Genomic DNA, 15,663 nt, shown 5'->3' on the forward strand with positions numbered 1-15,663 from the left:
GGGGTCATATACTGTGTTTGGTGCTCCCGGTGTTGTCTCCTGTATATCGGTGAGACCCAACATACATTGGGAGACACTTCACTGAGCACTTATACTCTGTCCACTAGAACAAGCAGGATCTCCTAGTGGCCACCCATTTTAATTCCACTTCCCATTCCATTCCGATATGTCCATCCATGCCCTCCTCCAGTGTTGTGATAGGTCGGAGGAATAACACCTTATATTCTTCAAAGTTGCTGGTGAACGCAGCAGGCCAGGCAGCATCTATAGGAAGAGGCGCAGTCGATGTTTCAGGCCGAGACCCTTCGTCAGGACTTCGAAGGGTCTCGGCCTGAAACGTCGACTGCGCCTCTTCCTATAGATGCTGCCTGGCCTGCTGCGTTCACCAGCAACTTTGATGTATGTTGCTTGAATTTCCAGCATCTGCAGAATTCCTGTTGTTTACACCTTATATTCTGTTTGGATAGCCTCCAACCTGATGGCTTGATCACTGACTTCGCAAACTTCCAGTAGTGCCTCCCAACCCCCACCCTTCACCATTTCCCATCTTTCTTCCCCTCTCACAACTTGTCTCCTTGCCCATCCTCGTCCCTTTTCTTTCTTCCATGGCCTTTTGTCTTTTTTACCAATCAACTTCCCAGTTCTTTACTTCATCTTTTCCCCTCCAGATTTCACCTATCACTTAGTGTTTTCTCTCTCCTCTTCCCCCTCCTTTTAAATCTACTCCTCAGCTTTTTCCTCCAGTCCTGCTGAAGGGTTTCGGCCCAAAACATCGATTGTACTCCTTTCCTAGGTGCTGCCTGGCCTGCTGAGTTCCTCATGATTTTGTGTGTGTGTTGCTTAGCCGCTACCCCAGAAAGAGACAGAGAACATTCTTGACTTCAGTCCCTATCAGTTCATGTCTCCCCAGTGTACTGATAACTGGATCAACTTTGTTTCCTGATCCAAAAGCAAAAGTAAAATCCGCCCTGCCGAAGGGTCTCGGCCTGAAACGTCAACTGTACATTTTTTCCATAGCTGTTGCCTGGTCTGCTGAGTTCCTCCAGCATTTTGTGTGTTTCTTGGATATCCAGCATCTGCAGATTTTCCCTTGTTTGTGGTTTGATCCTACTCTCATTTTCATTCATTACATCTCCAATATCCCTTCTCTTCTCTATCTCAGCTAACTTTGATCCTTTTCAATGACAAGGCCAATGACCACTATCTACTTCAAGTGCACGATCATGTAAACAGGGTAAAATCTTCTCCCCTCTAGACCACAGCTCAGAAGAACGTAGGGGAAGATGGGAGCTGGGAACATGAGGTGTCACAAATGCTGACACAGCTGAACAGCAAATTAATGGAAACATAGGTGACTTCTTCGCAACTGAAAAATGGAGAAATGTTTACACAGTTGGGAAGATAGCTATTGAAACATCAGGTTCTTTGTATGTCACCAAAGACTCTGGCAAATTTCTATGATGTACTGTGGAGAGCATTCTGACTGGTTGCGTCACTGTCTGGTCTGGAGGGGCCACTGCAGAGCATCAGAAAAGGCTACAGTAAGTTGTAACCTCAGCCAGCTCCATCATGGGTACTAACCTCCCCAGCATTCAGGCCATCTTCAAAAGGTGATGAATCGAAGAGGTGGCATCCATCATGAAGGGCCCTCATCTCAGTCAATACTAACATCATTGAGGGACAGAACCCTAAAGACTCATACTCAACATTTGAGGAACAGCTTCTTCCCCTCTGCCATCAGATTTCCAAGTGGTTCATGAACTTATAAACACTACCTATTTTGTTCTCTTTTTGCAATATTTATTTATATATATATTTTTAGTGTAATTTATAGTGATTTTTGTACTGCACTGTACTGTAGCTGAAAAACAACATAAATGAGTGATAATGGACTGAATTTTGATTCTGACAATGGTTCAGTTTCTCTCTTTTACCTTTTTTTTAGACCAGCTGTTTGATTCTTCCTTTGCCCCCAGTCCCATTGCCTTTCACTTTGTACTATTGTCCTTTTATCACCAACTGAGTCAACTCCGTATAAGGACAAAACTAATCCAATCACTGAACCAAAATACTTCCCTATCAAATGCAGACTTTGTAATATTTTGTGCAAGCAGCTTTCTTATAGTTAAATTAAAACAAACATCTGAAATGATTGATGTGTTCCTGAGCTGTAAATGATTGCTGTTTGTAAAGTACAGGAACCAAAGAGTCTGCTAATATTCTGTACATCCTTCTGTTTATTATTCTAATTGTTATCACAGTTGTGCTCGGTACAGTCTGATTCTGCATTTCAGTTTTGGTTTTCATTCAATGCAGTGCTTTTAGTGCAGGATCATAAACCAGGGATGCAAATAGCTAAATGCTGGAACTAACTTGACTATTTCTGAAAGAACATTTCATGAAATTTCAAACAGCTTACATGGCCACAAAGGAATTATATGTACAGGATTACAGCAGACAAAACTAACAACCTAAACATGTAATGAATCTCCCAATAAAAACATCCATCTGAAAATGATTATGAAAAAAATCCTCAGTCCTTGTGAGTACTGTTTTGTGTGTATAATAGCTATTATGGAGAACAGCAGCCTGACAACAACCACCAGAACAGATCCCCTGTCCTTCAATGAAGCTGCTGTACTCCATTACAATCTGTTGTACTCCCAGGAAACCACTCTTGCTTAATTCAGTCATGCCTCATTAGGTGAGTGAAATCAAAGGCCGGTGGAGAGCTCCAATTGTTCACTGCAAGTAACTCTGTCAGATATCACAGCAGATGATACCACAACAATTTACATTGAACTAACTGGTGGAAGAGGCTGCAATGTATGTTTGTATTACTATCACACTAATTCTAATACCATGACACTAAAATAGAGCTGGCACATTCCTTACATCCTTTTGGTACCTTAACAAAACCACAAAAGTTTCACCTTGCCTTCATTTGCTTCCCCAACATTATGTCCCCCGTCCCCCCGCACCGCCGGTCACATGCATTCAATCCAATCTCACTTCCTTCATTTACAGATTCTTTCATGGCTTCATTCCAAATCCTGTACCCTCCTGAAATCCTCAACCCGATAGTTCACTTTTCCAATTTTCAATTAAATGACCTCAATTCTGAGGATCACGCTTGTGGGAGAATGTATGAACTTTGAAGAATGTGTAGCAAAGATTGTAATTCCACAATTATGTCAATCCACTGTTTGATCTGGAGCTGATGTTATCCAAAAATTCTTTTAAGTCAAGAATGAGACCAAAATCTTATGGTAACTGCTGAGTTATTCTATGTTTATCATAGTACAGCTTAGACAGGGTCAGACTGTATCTGCAAGCAAGGCAGGTAAAGAAGTAACAAAGGAACCTGAGCATATTATTTCCTTCCCTTTTGCAAATGGTCTGAACAGGTTTAGATAAGAAACTAGTTAACAGCTGTGAGGTCGCAATCCAGCTTTGCAGACAAAAAACTACACAAGTACAGAACCAAATATAAAAGTTACTAAAAGTCCACTGATAAACATGTAAGCAATCATAAAGAAAGTTAAACCTATAAGGTAAAATGCAATAAGAGCAAACTGGACCCTAATCCAATACCACACATCATGTCTAAGTATGAAGAGTCAGACTCAGGGGTTCTTTCTGATGTACTGTATCGCTCCTTAATTTGAAAAGCCTTTAAAAAATCTTACATTTAATCAATGCCAATTATCGTCTTTCATTCTTTACTTTGGTATCTGTTGACACCTGTGCCTTGCAAAGTGACTTTAAATATCCACTTAAGCATCCAATTAACCCAGTTTCTCATGTTGCCACATATTTTAGCACTGCACTTTAAATAATCATATAAAGTCATAGCTTCAGAATATAAAACTTTAGATTGGCAACTGAATTCCATGAATTTATCTTCCCTTTAACACTTCATCTTTTCAGTAAACTTAATCTTGAAATCACCTGAGCAAAAATGTAGATAGTATTCTAATATTTTCTTTGATCTTAGGTGTGATTAGATGAATTAAGATCAGACATTCCAGGTAGTATGCTCTCTTATTTTTTTGGGACAGGTTAACAGAAATGAAAACACAAGGGCATAGATTTACACTTAAAAACATATAACTTGCTAATTTTACATACAGGTCACCATGTTGTGCTTGTAAACCCTTGCATCACTGATCCAATAGAATACTTACAGTAACAGCCTCTATTGCTGCAGAGCTAATGGAATTTTTTATTGTCATCCATCCTACCAGCAATGCAACAATAAAGTCTTCAAAAACAATACGACTGATAAAAGGTCTATTTATAGCTCCCTTATAATTGCATCCCAACATACTGTATGCTGCCATTTAATCATCAATAATCTACTGATTACCCATTATAATAAGATCAAAATAAATGCGTGAAAAATAGTATTAATGAGGATGCATTCTCAACACTACGCACCATGAGCAACATACAAACTTAAATGCACAATATAGTCGCGACTGTCATAGGATGTCAACTCCAGATTTGTCCTTTCTCTCCAAACAAGTCCTTACGTAAATCTCAATAGTCTTTGCAAGGCAATTAACATTTCTAGTAAATTCTAAGTTAAATCTTGTTATTCAACAGTATAAGTCAAATCAGTGCAGAAGTAAATGAAAAGCACAAATAGCCACATTTGCACACCAAGCACTGAAGAGCACCAATTATGCAAATTGTTTTCAAAATTCCACTGCAAACTTCTATACTTAATTCTAAACCAGAAATTCATCGAACATGTAGTAGCTGATATTTCACCAAACTGGGTATTATGAGGCATTACTACCTTTATTACTTGCTTCATTCTCACTGGATCTATATTTTCAGCCTCCATCTTGTTGTCAGCCAGAGTAATTTCGGCTTCTGTCATCCACTTGGCCAGGTCTTTCAGATCACTGTTGAAGGTACGCCATCTTTCCACACTTCTATCAAACCGCCTGGGTAAAAGGGGTAAAAGAAGTAAAAGAAGTGCCTTTTCAATTTGAATTATGATTTTACCTCAGGTTGTACATTTTCATTTTTTAAATTAACAAACAACAGAAAAACAATTTTGGAGAACAATCGAAGTGGTACGAGTCTCAATTCAATGCTGTATGGCAAATCAAACTAATTTGGAAGTATTCATTGAAAGGTTAACATAATAGTTGTTTATCCCACAAAAAACACTAAGTTTTCACTCAAAGAATTCACTCAAAAATTCATGGCAGGTTGCAACTGTCACAAGTACTTCTTTCCCATTCATTTCAACGGAGGATAATGTGTGTGAATGACTAAAATACTGTACTTGAATATTTTATTTTTCATTCCATTCAACTGTTTAAACATTTTGAAATGATTCTTCTTCACATCTTAATCATTATAAATATTACACATTTGTATTTGATTGTCAAAAGACTTGAAATTTTTGCCATGTTGAAATTCAACTAAATTAGGGGCAAGGCTCAGTGTTCCTGTCTCTGGAGGAGCAGTTCACTTTGTATGAGCATCACTTCCTGTTGGCAAGCATTTTTACATATCACTTCCTCTGTGGGTAGCTTTTTAATTCTGATTTGAAGCACACAATGGAAAGACATTCATTTCCATTTTCTCTTTATTTGCCCTTGAACAGCAATATCTGTAAGTCTTAATATTTTGGTAATATTGGCAATCATTTAGTAGATATATTTTGAAGGAATTATTATGTTTTGGTTTATCTTTGCACTATGTGTTTACACTGCATAGATAGGGAGTGTTGCATATGTGTACTCCCTTGGTTAACGCCTGTTCTGTGAATAATTGATAGTATTAGTATATTCATGTCCATGATGATTCTCTGTTGATTTCATTATGTATTTTACTTAACACTGCAATTTCACAGAGAAAAAAAGGAAATCTAATTGAAAACCCTGAAAGAAAGCTTCTTCTCAGGTGATTTTTGAGAGGTTGTTCAGCTCTCTGCACAGCTTTGTCCACACACACAGAGAGGCCAATAGACTGAAAAGAGAGCTCGACTTCAAACACATTGCCCCAGACTGAAGACGCATCTGATGCTTTAGACAATAATGTCAACATCCAGCCCAAACAACATCAATTGCCAAGACCTGGAGGTCAGGTTAGAATGTGGCTCATCTACTGCATCTTCACAACACTCAAATGAAACAACTATCATCGCTGCAGCACAATTTTGTGCAAAAACTGAAGCAGCAAGAATGAGAGCAGCGTACTCTAAGTGTGAAATTGAGAAAGCATGTACAGAAGTGGAGAGAGCATATACAGTGGCATGCAAAAGTTTGGGCACCCCGGTCAAAATTTCCATTACTGTGGATAGTTAAGTGAGAAGATGATGAACTGATCTCCAAAAGTCATAGAGTTAAAGATGAAACATTCTTTTCAATATTTTAAGCAAGATTAGTGTATTATTTTTGTTTAGTACAATTTTAGAGTGAAAAAAAGGAAAGGAGCACCATACAAAAGTCTGGGCACCCCAAGAGATTTAAGCTCTCGGATAACTTTTTACCAAGGTCTCAGACCTTAAGTAGCTTGTTAGGGCTATGGGTTGTTCACAGTTATCGTTAGGAAAGGCCAGGTGATGCAAATTTCAAAGCTTTATAAATACCCTGACTCCTCAAACCTTGTCCCAACAATCAGCAGCCATGGGCTCCTCTAAGCAGCTGCCTAGCACTCTGAAAATTAAAATAAATGATGCCCACAAAGCAGGAGAAGGCTATAAGAAGATAGCAAAGTGTTTTCAGGTAGCCATTTCCTCAATTTGTAATGTAATTAAGAAATGACAGTTAACGGGAATGGTGGAGGTCAAGTTGAGGTCTGGAAGACCAAGAAAACTTCCTGAGAGAACTGCTCGTAGGATTGCTAGAAAGGCAAATCAAAACCCCCAACTGACTGCAAAAGATCTTCAGGAAGATTTAGCAGACTCTGGAGTGGTGGTGCACTGTTCTGTCCAGCGACATCTGCACAAATATGACCTTCATGGAAGAGTCATCAGAAGAAAACCTTTCCTGCATCCTCACCACAAAATTCAGCGTCAGACGTTTGCAAAGGAACATCTAAAGAAGCCTGATGCATTTTGGAAACAAGTTCTGTGGACTGATGAAGTTAAAATAGAACTTTTTGGCCACAATGAGCAAAGGTATGTTTGGAGAAAAAATGGTGCAGAATTTCATGAGAAAAACACCTCTCCAACTGTTAAGCACAGGGGTGGATCGATCATGCTTTGGGTTTGTGTTGCAGCCACTGGCACGGGCAACATTTCACTGGTAGAGGGAAGAATGAATTCAATTAAATACCAGCAAATTCTGGAAGCAAACATCACACTGTCTGTAAAAAAAAAGCTGAAGGTGAAAAGAGGATGGCTTCTACAACAGGATAATGATCCTAAGCACATCTCAAAATCCACAATGGTCTACCTCAAGATGCGGAAGCTGAACGTTTTGCCATGGCCCTCACAGTCCCCCAACCGAAACATCATCGAAAATCTGTGAATAGACCTCAAAGGAGCAGTGCATGCAAGATGGCCCAAGAATCTCACAGAACTAGAAGCCTTTTGCAAGGAAGAATGGGCGAAAATCCTCCAAACAAGAATTGAAAGACTCTTAGCTGGCTACAGAAAGCGTTTACAAGCTGTGATACTTGCCAAAGGGGGTGTTACTAAGTACTGACCACGCAGGGTGCCCAAACTTTTGCTTCGGGCCCTTTTCATTTTTTGTTATTTTGAAACTGTAAAAGATGGAAATAAAAAAGTAATCTTGCTTAAAATATTAAAGAAATGTGTCGTCTTTAACTTTATGCCTTTTGGAAATCAGGACATCTTTTACTTGCTTAGCTATTTACAGTAACAGAAATTTTGATCAGGGTGCCCAAACTTTTGCATGCCGCTGTATAGAGGCTACATTAAGTACATTAAAGGGAGAGTGTGAAGCTGAAGCTGCCTCAGCAAAGGCAAACGTGTATGAAGCAGCAGCTGACTTGGACAGTTGTGAGTCTTTCACTGGAATGAGTTAGGCTTTGCCGTCACAACAGCCAGTGCAGTTTACCAAAGAATATGTCCAAACACATTTCGGCTATAAAAGACAGTGATCCAGCTCTACAAGGAAAAGTTGCCCACACAACTCAGCCACCTTGTCTTTCACATGGTCCAGGTATTGACAGAAAGATACACAACACCCTCTTCTGCAGTTCTATCACAGAAAAGATATCAGTCAGGTGTTGCTACTGATGCCAGTCCCATCTGCACAGACATGGAGGGAATGAACTTCTATACATCCCAGGAACACAATTGGCAAACCATCTTCATAATGTTTTGATTCAGGAGCTGCAAGTGCATTACACTTTGCTTGGTATCCGGTTTATAAGGACCTAGTCTCAGTGGGACTAGAAGTGTTCAACAAACAGTGTGCCAGTTATCTGTCCTGGAAGTTGAGCTTTCTCAATGCTGTGGAAGGACTAAGTCTCAAACCTAGCAAAGACCTAGACCTTCTCTGTAAGTGGATTGATGGGGAGTTACTACAAAGTGCAAGAAACATTTGGACAGTTCAGAAGAATAATCCAGCTATGAGTTTACAAATGCTGTGGCAGGGGCTGAACAAATGCTACAGTTCTCCAGAGGCAATTGCAAAATTTCTCCTCCGTAGACTTGATAATTTTCCAAAACTCTTACACAAAGAATTGCAGAAGCTACAAGAGCTTGCAGATCTGTTGTCAGAACTGCCAGACACAAAAAAAAGAGTGATACCTACTAGGGATGAGTTTCTTGGATGCAGCAAGAGGAATAAACCCTATAGTGAAGAAACCATCAAACAGTATCCGAGAACAGTGGATAAGCAACAGTTTCAGGTATAAAACAAAGTATCATGTCCCCTATGCACCACTTTCTTTCTTTGTGAACTTCACCTGCCGTCATGCAGAAATATGAAATGCATTAAATGTGTTTTCTGCTCTCAACTTCCAGTAAAAAGTCATTCAAAGAGAGGTCTCCAGCAAAAGCATCACAAACCAGAAGCCTACCACGGTCAGCAACACTGAAATAGAAAGCTCTGTTATGAATGCTGATAGACAATGCTCCATCTATATGAAATCTCAACCCTTAAGGAAATGCAGAGGATTCAGAGAAAAACTGCTCACAAACCAGAGGTGCTTTCTGAAAGAGCCCTCAATACGTTTCAAGTGTTGTGCTTCAAGAGAGCACCAAGCAAAAGACTGTAAAGAATCAGAATCAGGTTTATTATCACTGGCATGTGATATGAAATTTGTTAACTTAGCAGAAGCAGTTCAATGAAATACATAATATAGAAGAGAAAATAAATAATAAAATATAAGTAAATTAATTACTGTATACATATATTGAATAGATTAAAAACTTGTTAAAAAAAACAGAAATACTCTACATTAAAAAAAAGTGAGATAGTGTTCAAGGGTTCAATGTCCATTTAGGAATCGGATGGCAGAAGGGAAGAAGCTGTTCCTGAATCGCTGAGTGTGAGCCTTCAGGCTTCTGTATCTCCTACCTGATGGTAACAGTGAGAAAGGGGCATGCCCTGGGTGCTGGAGGTCCTTAATAATGGACGCTGCCTTTCTGAGACACTGATCCCTGAAGATGTCCTGGGTACTTTGTAGGCTAGTACCCAAGATGGAACTGACTGGATTTACAACCTTCTGCAGCTTCTTTTGGTCCTGTGCAGTAGCTCCCCCATACCAGACAGTGATGTAGCCTGTCAGGATGCTCTCCACAGCACATCTACAGAAGTTTCTGAGTGTATGCCAAATCTCTTCAAACTCCGAATGAAGTATAGCCACTGTCTTGCCGCCTTTATAACTGCATCGATATGTTGGGACCAGGTTAGATCCTCTGAGATCTTGACACCCAGGAACTTGAAACTGCTCACTCTCTCCACTTCTGATCCCTCTATGAGGATTGGTATGTGTTCCTTCGTCTTACCCTTCCTGCAGTCCACAATCAGCTCTTTCATCTTACTGATGTTGAGTGTCAGGTTGTTGCTACGACACCACTCTACTAGTTGGCATATCTCACTCCTGTATGCCCTCTTGTCACCACCTGAGATTCTACCAACAATGGTTGTATCATCAGCAAATTTATAGATGGTATTTGAGCTATGCCTAACACAGTCATGTGTATATGGAGAGTAGAGCAGTGGGCTAAGCACACACCCCTGAGGTGCGCCAGTGTTGATCGTCAGCGAGGAGGATATGTTATCACCAATCCGCACAGACTGTGGTCTTCCAATTAGGAAGTCAAGGATCCAGTTGCAGAGGGAGGTACAGAGGCCCAGGTTCTGCAACTTCTCAATCAGGATTGTGGGAATGATGGTATTAAATGCTGAGCTATAGTCGATGAACAGCATCCTGACATAGGTGTTTGTGTTGTCCAGGTGGTTTAAAGCTGTGTGGAGAGCCATTGAGATTGCATCTGCTGTTGACCTATTGTGGTGATAGGCAAATTGCAATGGGTGCAGGTCCTTGCTGAGGCAGGAGTTCAGTCTAGTCATAAACACTCAAAGCATTTCATCACTGTCGATTTGAGTGCTACTGTACAATAGTCATTAAGGCAGCTCACATTATTCTTCTTAGGCACTGGTATAACTGTTGTCTTTTTGAAGCAAGTGGGAACTTCTGCCCATAGCAGTGAGAGGTTGAATACTCCTGCTAGATGGTTGGCACAGGCTTTCAGAGCCTTACCAGGTACTTCATCGGGACCTTCTGTCTTGCGAGGGTTCACTCTCTTTAAAGACAGCCTAATGTCGGCCTCTGAGACAGAGGTCACAGAGTCATTAGGTGCAGCCGGGATCTTCAGTGCAGCAGTATCCAGTACATATCAGCAATTCATTCCAGGCCAGCACCTTGGATTATTACTGGTTCCAGCACACCCACACAAGAGCATGGCAGGAAGCCAGCAGAGCACCTATCAGATGTAGCTACTTCCTCATGCACAGAGATATGTGGGAAAAGCTTCCAATGCAAATCCTGCTCTAAAATATGCCTCATCAGCATCTACTCAAAAGGACATCCTGAGCACAAAAAAAGGCATATGTGATATTGGATGATCAGAACAAAATGTCGTTGTCAAAATTAACATTCTTTGACAGATTCAGTACTCTGAAGACATGCTGGAAGAACAGGCAGTGAATTAATCATAGGGTCAATAGGAGAAGAGATCTGCTTATCCTAGCCAATCCTCATTATTGAATGTGATCATATTCCCAATAACAGGGATGAAATCCAAACCCCTGATGCTTGGCAGAGATACAACCCATGCACATAAGGTACATGAATATCGCAACGGTCAGCACAATGCACCTTATGCCCAATGACTGGACCTGGGTTAGGTCATAGTGGGTGAAGTAACATGTACTTGATTCCGGCAGATTTAGGCAAGCTGGTTTTCTGTCACTTGGAAGGTGACTATAAGACGTCTTCCTTCATATAATGAACAAAGAGTCTAGCAAAGATGAGTCAAACAGTTGGGTAGCTCCCCATCATTTCCGCTCTCTATGACAACCCCTACCAAAAAATGGACAGCAGGCCCTTAGTTGACTCATGTCCCTCAGTCACACATTGGAAAGGGAACCAGAAATGAAAGATCATTCCATAGAGTTCATGCAGAGACTCTTCAGGAACAGTCATGCACCAGACTCCAACAAAGAAAACTGGAATTTGCCCAACTTTGGGGTTTACCACCCCCTAGAAACCTGCACAAACATGATCTGTTTCTGATTCAAGTGCACAGTTCCACGGTATGTCACTAAACAATGTGCTCCTGTGGGGTCCAAACTTCAACAGTCTGCTTGGGTTTCTCATGCGCTTCAGAACAAAGTCCATTGAAGTGATGGTAGACATCGAACAAGTGTTCCATGGCTTCCTTCTGAGAGAGGATCATCCAGATTAGCTCAGATTCTTGTGGTTTTGTGACTACCAACTGGACAACGAGACACTGGAGTACTGCGTGAGAGTTCATGTATTTGGTAACTGTCATTCATCAGCTGTGGCAGTCTACGTCTTTCAGAGGGCAGCTATCAAGGCAGAAAAGGAAGTTTGAACTGAAGAATGGGGATATGTTTTTATGTTGATGATGGTCTTAAATCATTTTCTAAAGCAGAAGAAGCAGTCAGCATGCTGAAAGCAGCACAGGTCATATTGGCGCAGTCTAATCCCAGACTGCATAAGACTGCATCCAACAGAACTGAGGTGATGCAATGTTTCCCATCTTTAGATCTGGCCAAAAGTCTACAGAATCTTGATCTTGGACACGACTTCTCTTCTACTCAGCATGGTCTGGGCCTTGGATGGAACCTCATTACTGATATCCTTGCTTTTAAGTCATTAATACCAAAAGACTGTTTAAGCATCATGGGTTGCTATTGATTATCACCAGCCTATTTGACCCTCTTGGATTTGGTGCTCCAGTCCGTATCCAGGAGCACTTCATGTTAAGGACACTTGTGATCAGATGTCCTACTCCCTAATGAGAAACATTAGCAGAGGCAGCAGTGGTGTTATTCCCTTCAGGATCTTAAAGGTTTGAAGATTCCAGTATCTGCACCGCAAAAGAAAGATGTCTTCATCTTCTGTGATGTGTCAACTAAAGCTATTGCTACTGTTGCATACCTGAAGGTTGCAGACACTGCTGGATATAGTGAAGATGGATTCATCCTGGGCAAAGCAAAGCTTGGTTCCAAATCAGATCTCACCAAAACAAGGCTTGAATTAGGTGCTGCTGTTCTGGCAGTGGAGATGGCAGAGATGGTAGCAGAACGGCTGGACACAGAACTAGATGATATCAAGTTCTTTACCAACAGCAAAGTTTTGCTTAGTTTTAATGAAACCAGAAGAGCCATTGGAACTATGTTCTTATTGATCTCAACACGGCTAATCATGCCACAACAGGGCTTCAAGCTAAGCAACTCACCCTCTCCTCATGGTTAACTGGCCCAGCATGAATTGGGCGCATGAAGTGTTGGGTATGTGTACTGCATTAGTTAACACTTACTGTGAGAATATTGGATAGCGTTAGCATATCAGACACGCAATAATTCTGTGTTGAATTCAATAAGTATTTTACTTAACTCTCTGCATTTTCACAGAAAGAACAAAATCTTATTATAAACCATGAAAGAAACCACGAGTGATTTTTGATTAGCTGTTTAGCTCGCTGCATAGCTGTGTCCATATGCACAGTGAGAGCAGTAGACGTAGGGATCTGTCAAAGTTTGTTTCAATAGCCACAACTCACTTTCCCCAAATCTCCCATGATCCCTACATATCCCAAGTGCCACCATGTACGTGACCAGTAGGTCCTCAGTGCTAAGAACAGAAGTACTTTCTCCCTCCAAGTTACTGCGGGTGCAAGCACATCTTACGTACAAATTTTCTGAAGCTGAACATTGACAGGCATATGAAACGCAATATAGACAAGCATGAAGAGATTTGTTCAAGGAGTACTCAGCAACATATATATTTCTGGAATGGACAAAAATTGGCAGAGAGATGGTTATATCCTGCAATGTCATTTGATCATTTCATTTTGGCCAGACACTAAAATTATTTTAACAACATCTTCACAACCAATGTTGTGCGAAATGTAGAAGCAACAAAAAAAGGAAACTTTCTAAAACAAAATCTAGCTATTCAACATATCTACATCATTTAAGATGCACTTAAAGAGTTTGCCACACTGCAGTCAACTAGCAAATTGTTCACCTCCGCTCTGTATTTCAGCTCAAAATCCCATTGAATTTGTACCAGCTGGGATCACAAGGGTCTTATTCCGAGTGTTAAAGCTTTTCCTTTGTATGCAAAGTGCTCATATTATACTGCAATTCTCAGCTAATTTGTCTGTACGCAATAATGTTTCATACTCTCAATTTATGTACTTACAAGGAGCTTCAATGTTAAAATATTAATTACTGATTGCCGCTGAAGTCTGTTAACACCAAGTAATAATATGCTTAAGGACTGTTCCCATTCACCCACCATGTACATTTAGTGGTCACTTTATTAAATACCTCCTGTACTCAATAAAGTAGCCACTGAGTGTATGTGGTTTTCTGCTGCTGTAGCCCATCCACTTCAAGGTTTATCATGCTGTGCATTCAGGGATGCTCTTCAGCACACCACTGTTGTAACGTCTGGTTATTTAAGTTAATATCGTCTATCTGTCAGCTTGAACCAGTCTGGCCATTCTCCTCTGACCTTTCTCAATAACAAGGCAGTTTTGCTCACTGAATTTTTTTTTGTTTTATGCACCATTCTCTGTAAATTCTGGAGACTTCAGGTTTAAGATGGCACTGCTGAAGTTCAGTGACTACTTGATGGAGGCCAATGAAACAAAGAAAGTAACTACATACTTTGCTTTTTACACTTTTTCTGGTAAACACTAGCTGTAAATAGAGGCCTGTGGCTTCCCTGTCGGAGTTGAGCTGAATCACCCATATGACCTGGCATTTTTGCGGTGTGGGCTGGGGTCTCAGACAGGCAGGACGGTTTCAGCTTTGTCTGGGCCGGAGTGGATTTGGAGGCAATTTGATGCAGCGGAGACAAGGTGAAGTTGAGGAAAGATCTGAGGTTTCATCGATTTAAGAGCCGGGTTGAGTTAGAAAGGTCAGGCACTGGCCAAATTGAAGCAGCAGAGCTGGAGCCTGAGGGCATATTGAAATGACAGGAAATGAGGAATGACCTGAGGTTTGGACGATTTAAGTGCCAGGACAGATTGAAATGGTCAGGATGTTGGGGTCAGAGGCCAGGGATGCTCCGCACCCCATGTCTCTGTGCTGGACTGAGGACTTTTGGATCAGCTGTAGTAATGCCTAGTTTTGTGAACTAGAGTTTTGAATGTTGCTTGTTTTATTGTTTGCACAATTTGTGTGTGTTTCTCTCTCTCTCTCTCTGCACACTGGGTGTTTGACGGTCCTCTTTGTTTTTTAATGGGTTCAATTGGGTTTCTTTGTTTCGTGGCTGACTGAAAGGAGACAAATCTCAAGGTTGTGAAAAATAAACACACTTCGATAATAACTGTACTTTTTAACTTTGAGACTGTTGCGCATGAAAATCCCAGGAGTTCAGCAGTTGTTCAGATACTCAGCCCACCCCGTCAGGCACCAACAATCATTCCATGGTAAAAGTCCTTTAGATCACATTTCCGCATTCTGATGTTTGATCTGAACAACAACTGAACCTCTTGACCATGTCTGCATGCTTTTATGCACTGAGTCGCTGCCTCATAATTGGCTGACATTAACCAGGTGTACAGAGGCCACTGACTGCAGTATCCAGAGTGCTCTTTTCAAATAGTCACACCATCTTATCAAATGTTTTCAAGAAGATCGGTAATTCATCCGCAGCGAACTGGATATTAATTTACATGGGTAGAGTAACACAAGGGTAATTTACATGGGTATGGTAACACAAGAGCAATACATTTTCTGATTGAAATTGTCAAAACTAATTTACGTTTTCAAATATGATTCAAATTTTTGTCCAGGTCTGTAACTGGAACACTAAACAATGTAAATCAAAGCAAATTGTGTCAAAATTGAAGTTAATAGTCACTTTGACCTTTCAAATGTCACACCATCCAAATGCCAGAAAAGAAGAAGACCTGTCCCAGCTATCTCTCAATAATGGTTAGCTCTGTAATTT

The 15,663-nt window shown here is 40.6% G+C and overlaps 1 protein-coding gene across 9 annotated transcripts in view; it reads right to left on the reverse strand.

Annotated features, from left to right (window-relative positions):
- Window positions 1-15,663, reverse strand: part of dmd (dystrophin) — a 1,998,855-nt gene that overhangs the window by 879,129 nt on the left and 1,104,063 nt on the right. For all 9 annotated transcript variants that reach the window (XM_063050913.1, XM_063050911.1, XM_063050907.1 and 6 more), the window contains one exon: window positions 4,805-4,955. In XM_063050913.1, coding sequence (XP_062906983.1) covers window positions 4,805-4,955 — 151 coding nt within the window. The remainder of the gene's footprint in view (window positions 1-4,804; window positions 4,956-15,663) is intronic.

This window comes from Mobula hypostoma, chromosome 6 (genome assembly GCF_963921235.1).
Source record: "Mobula hypostoma chromosome 6, sMobHyp1.1, whole genome shotgun sequence".
NCBI lineage: Eukaryota > Metazoa > Chordata > Chondrichthyes > Myliobatiformes > Myliobatidae > Mobula > Mobula hypostoma.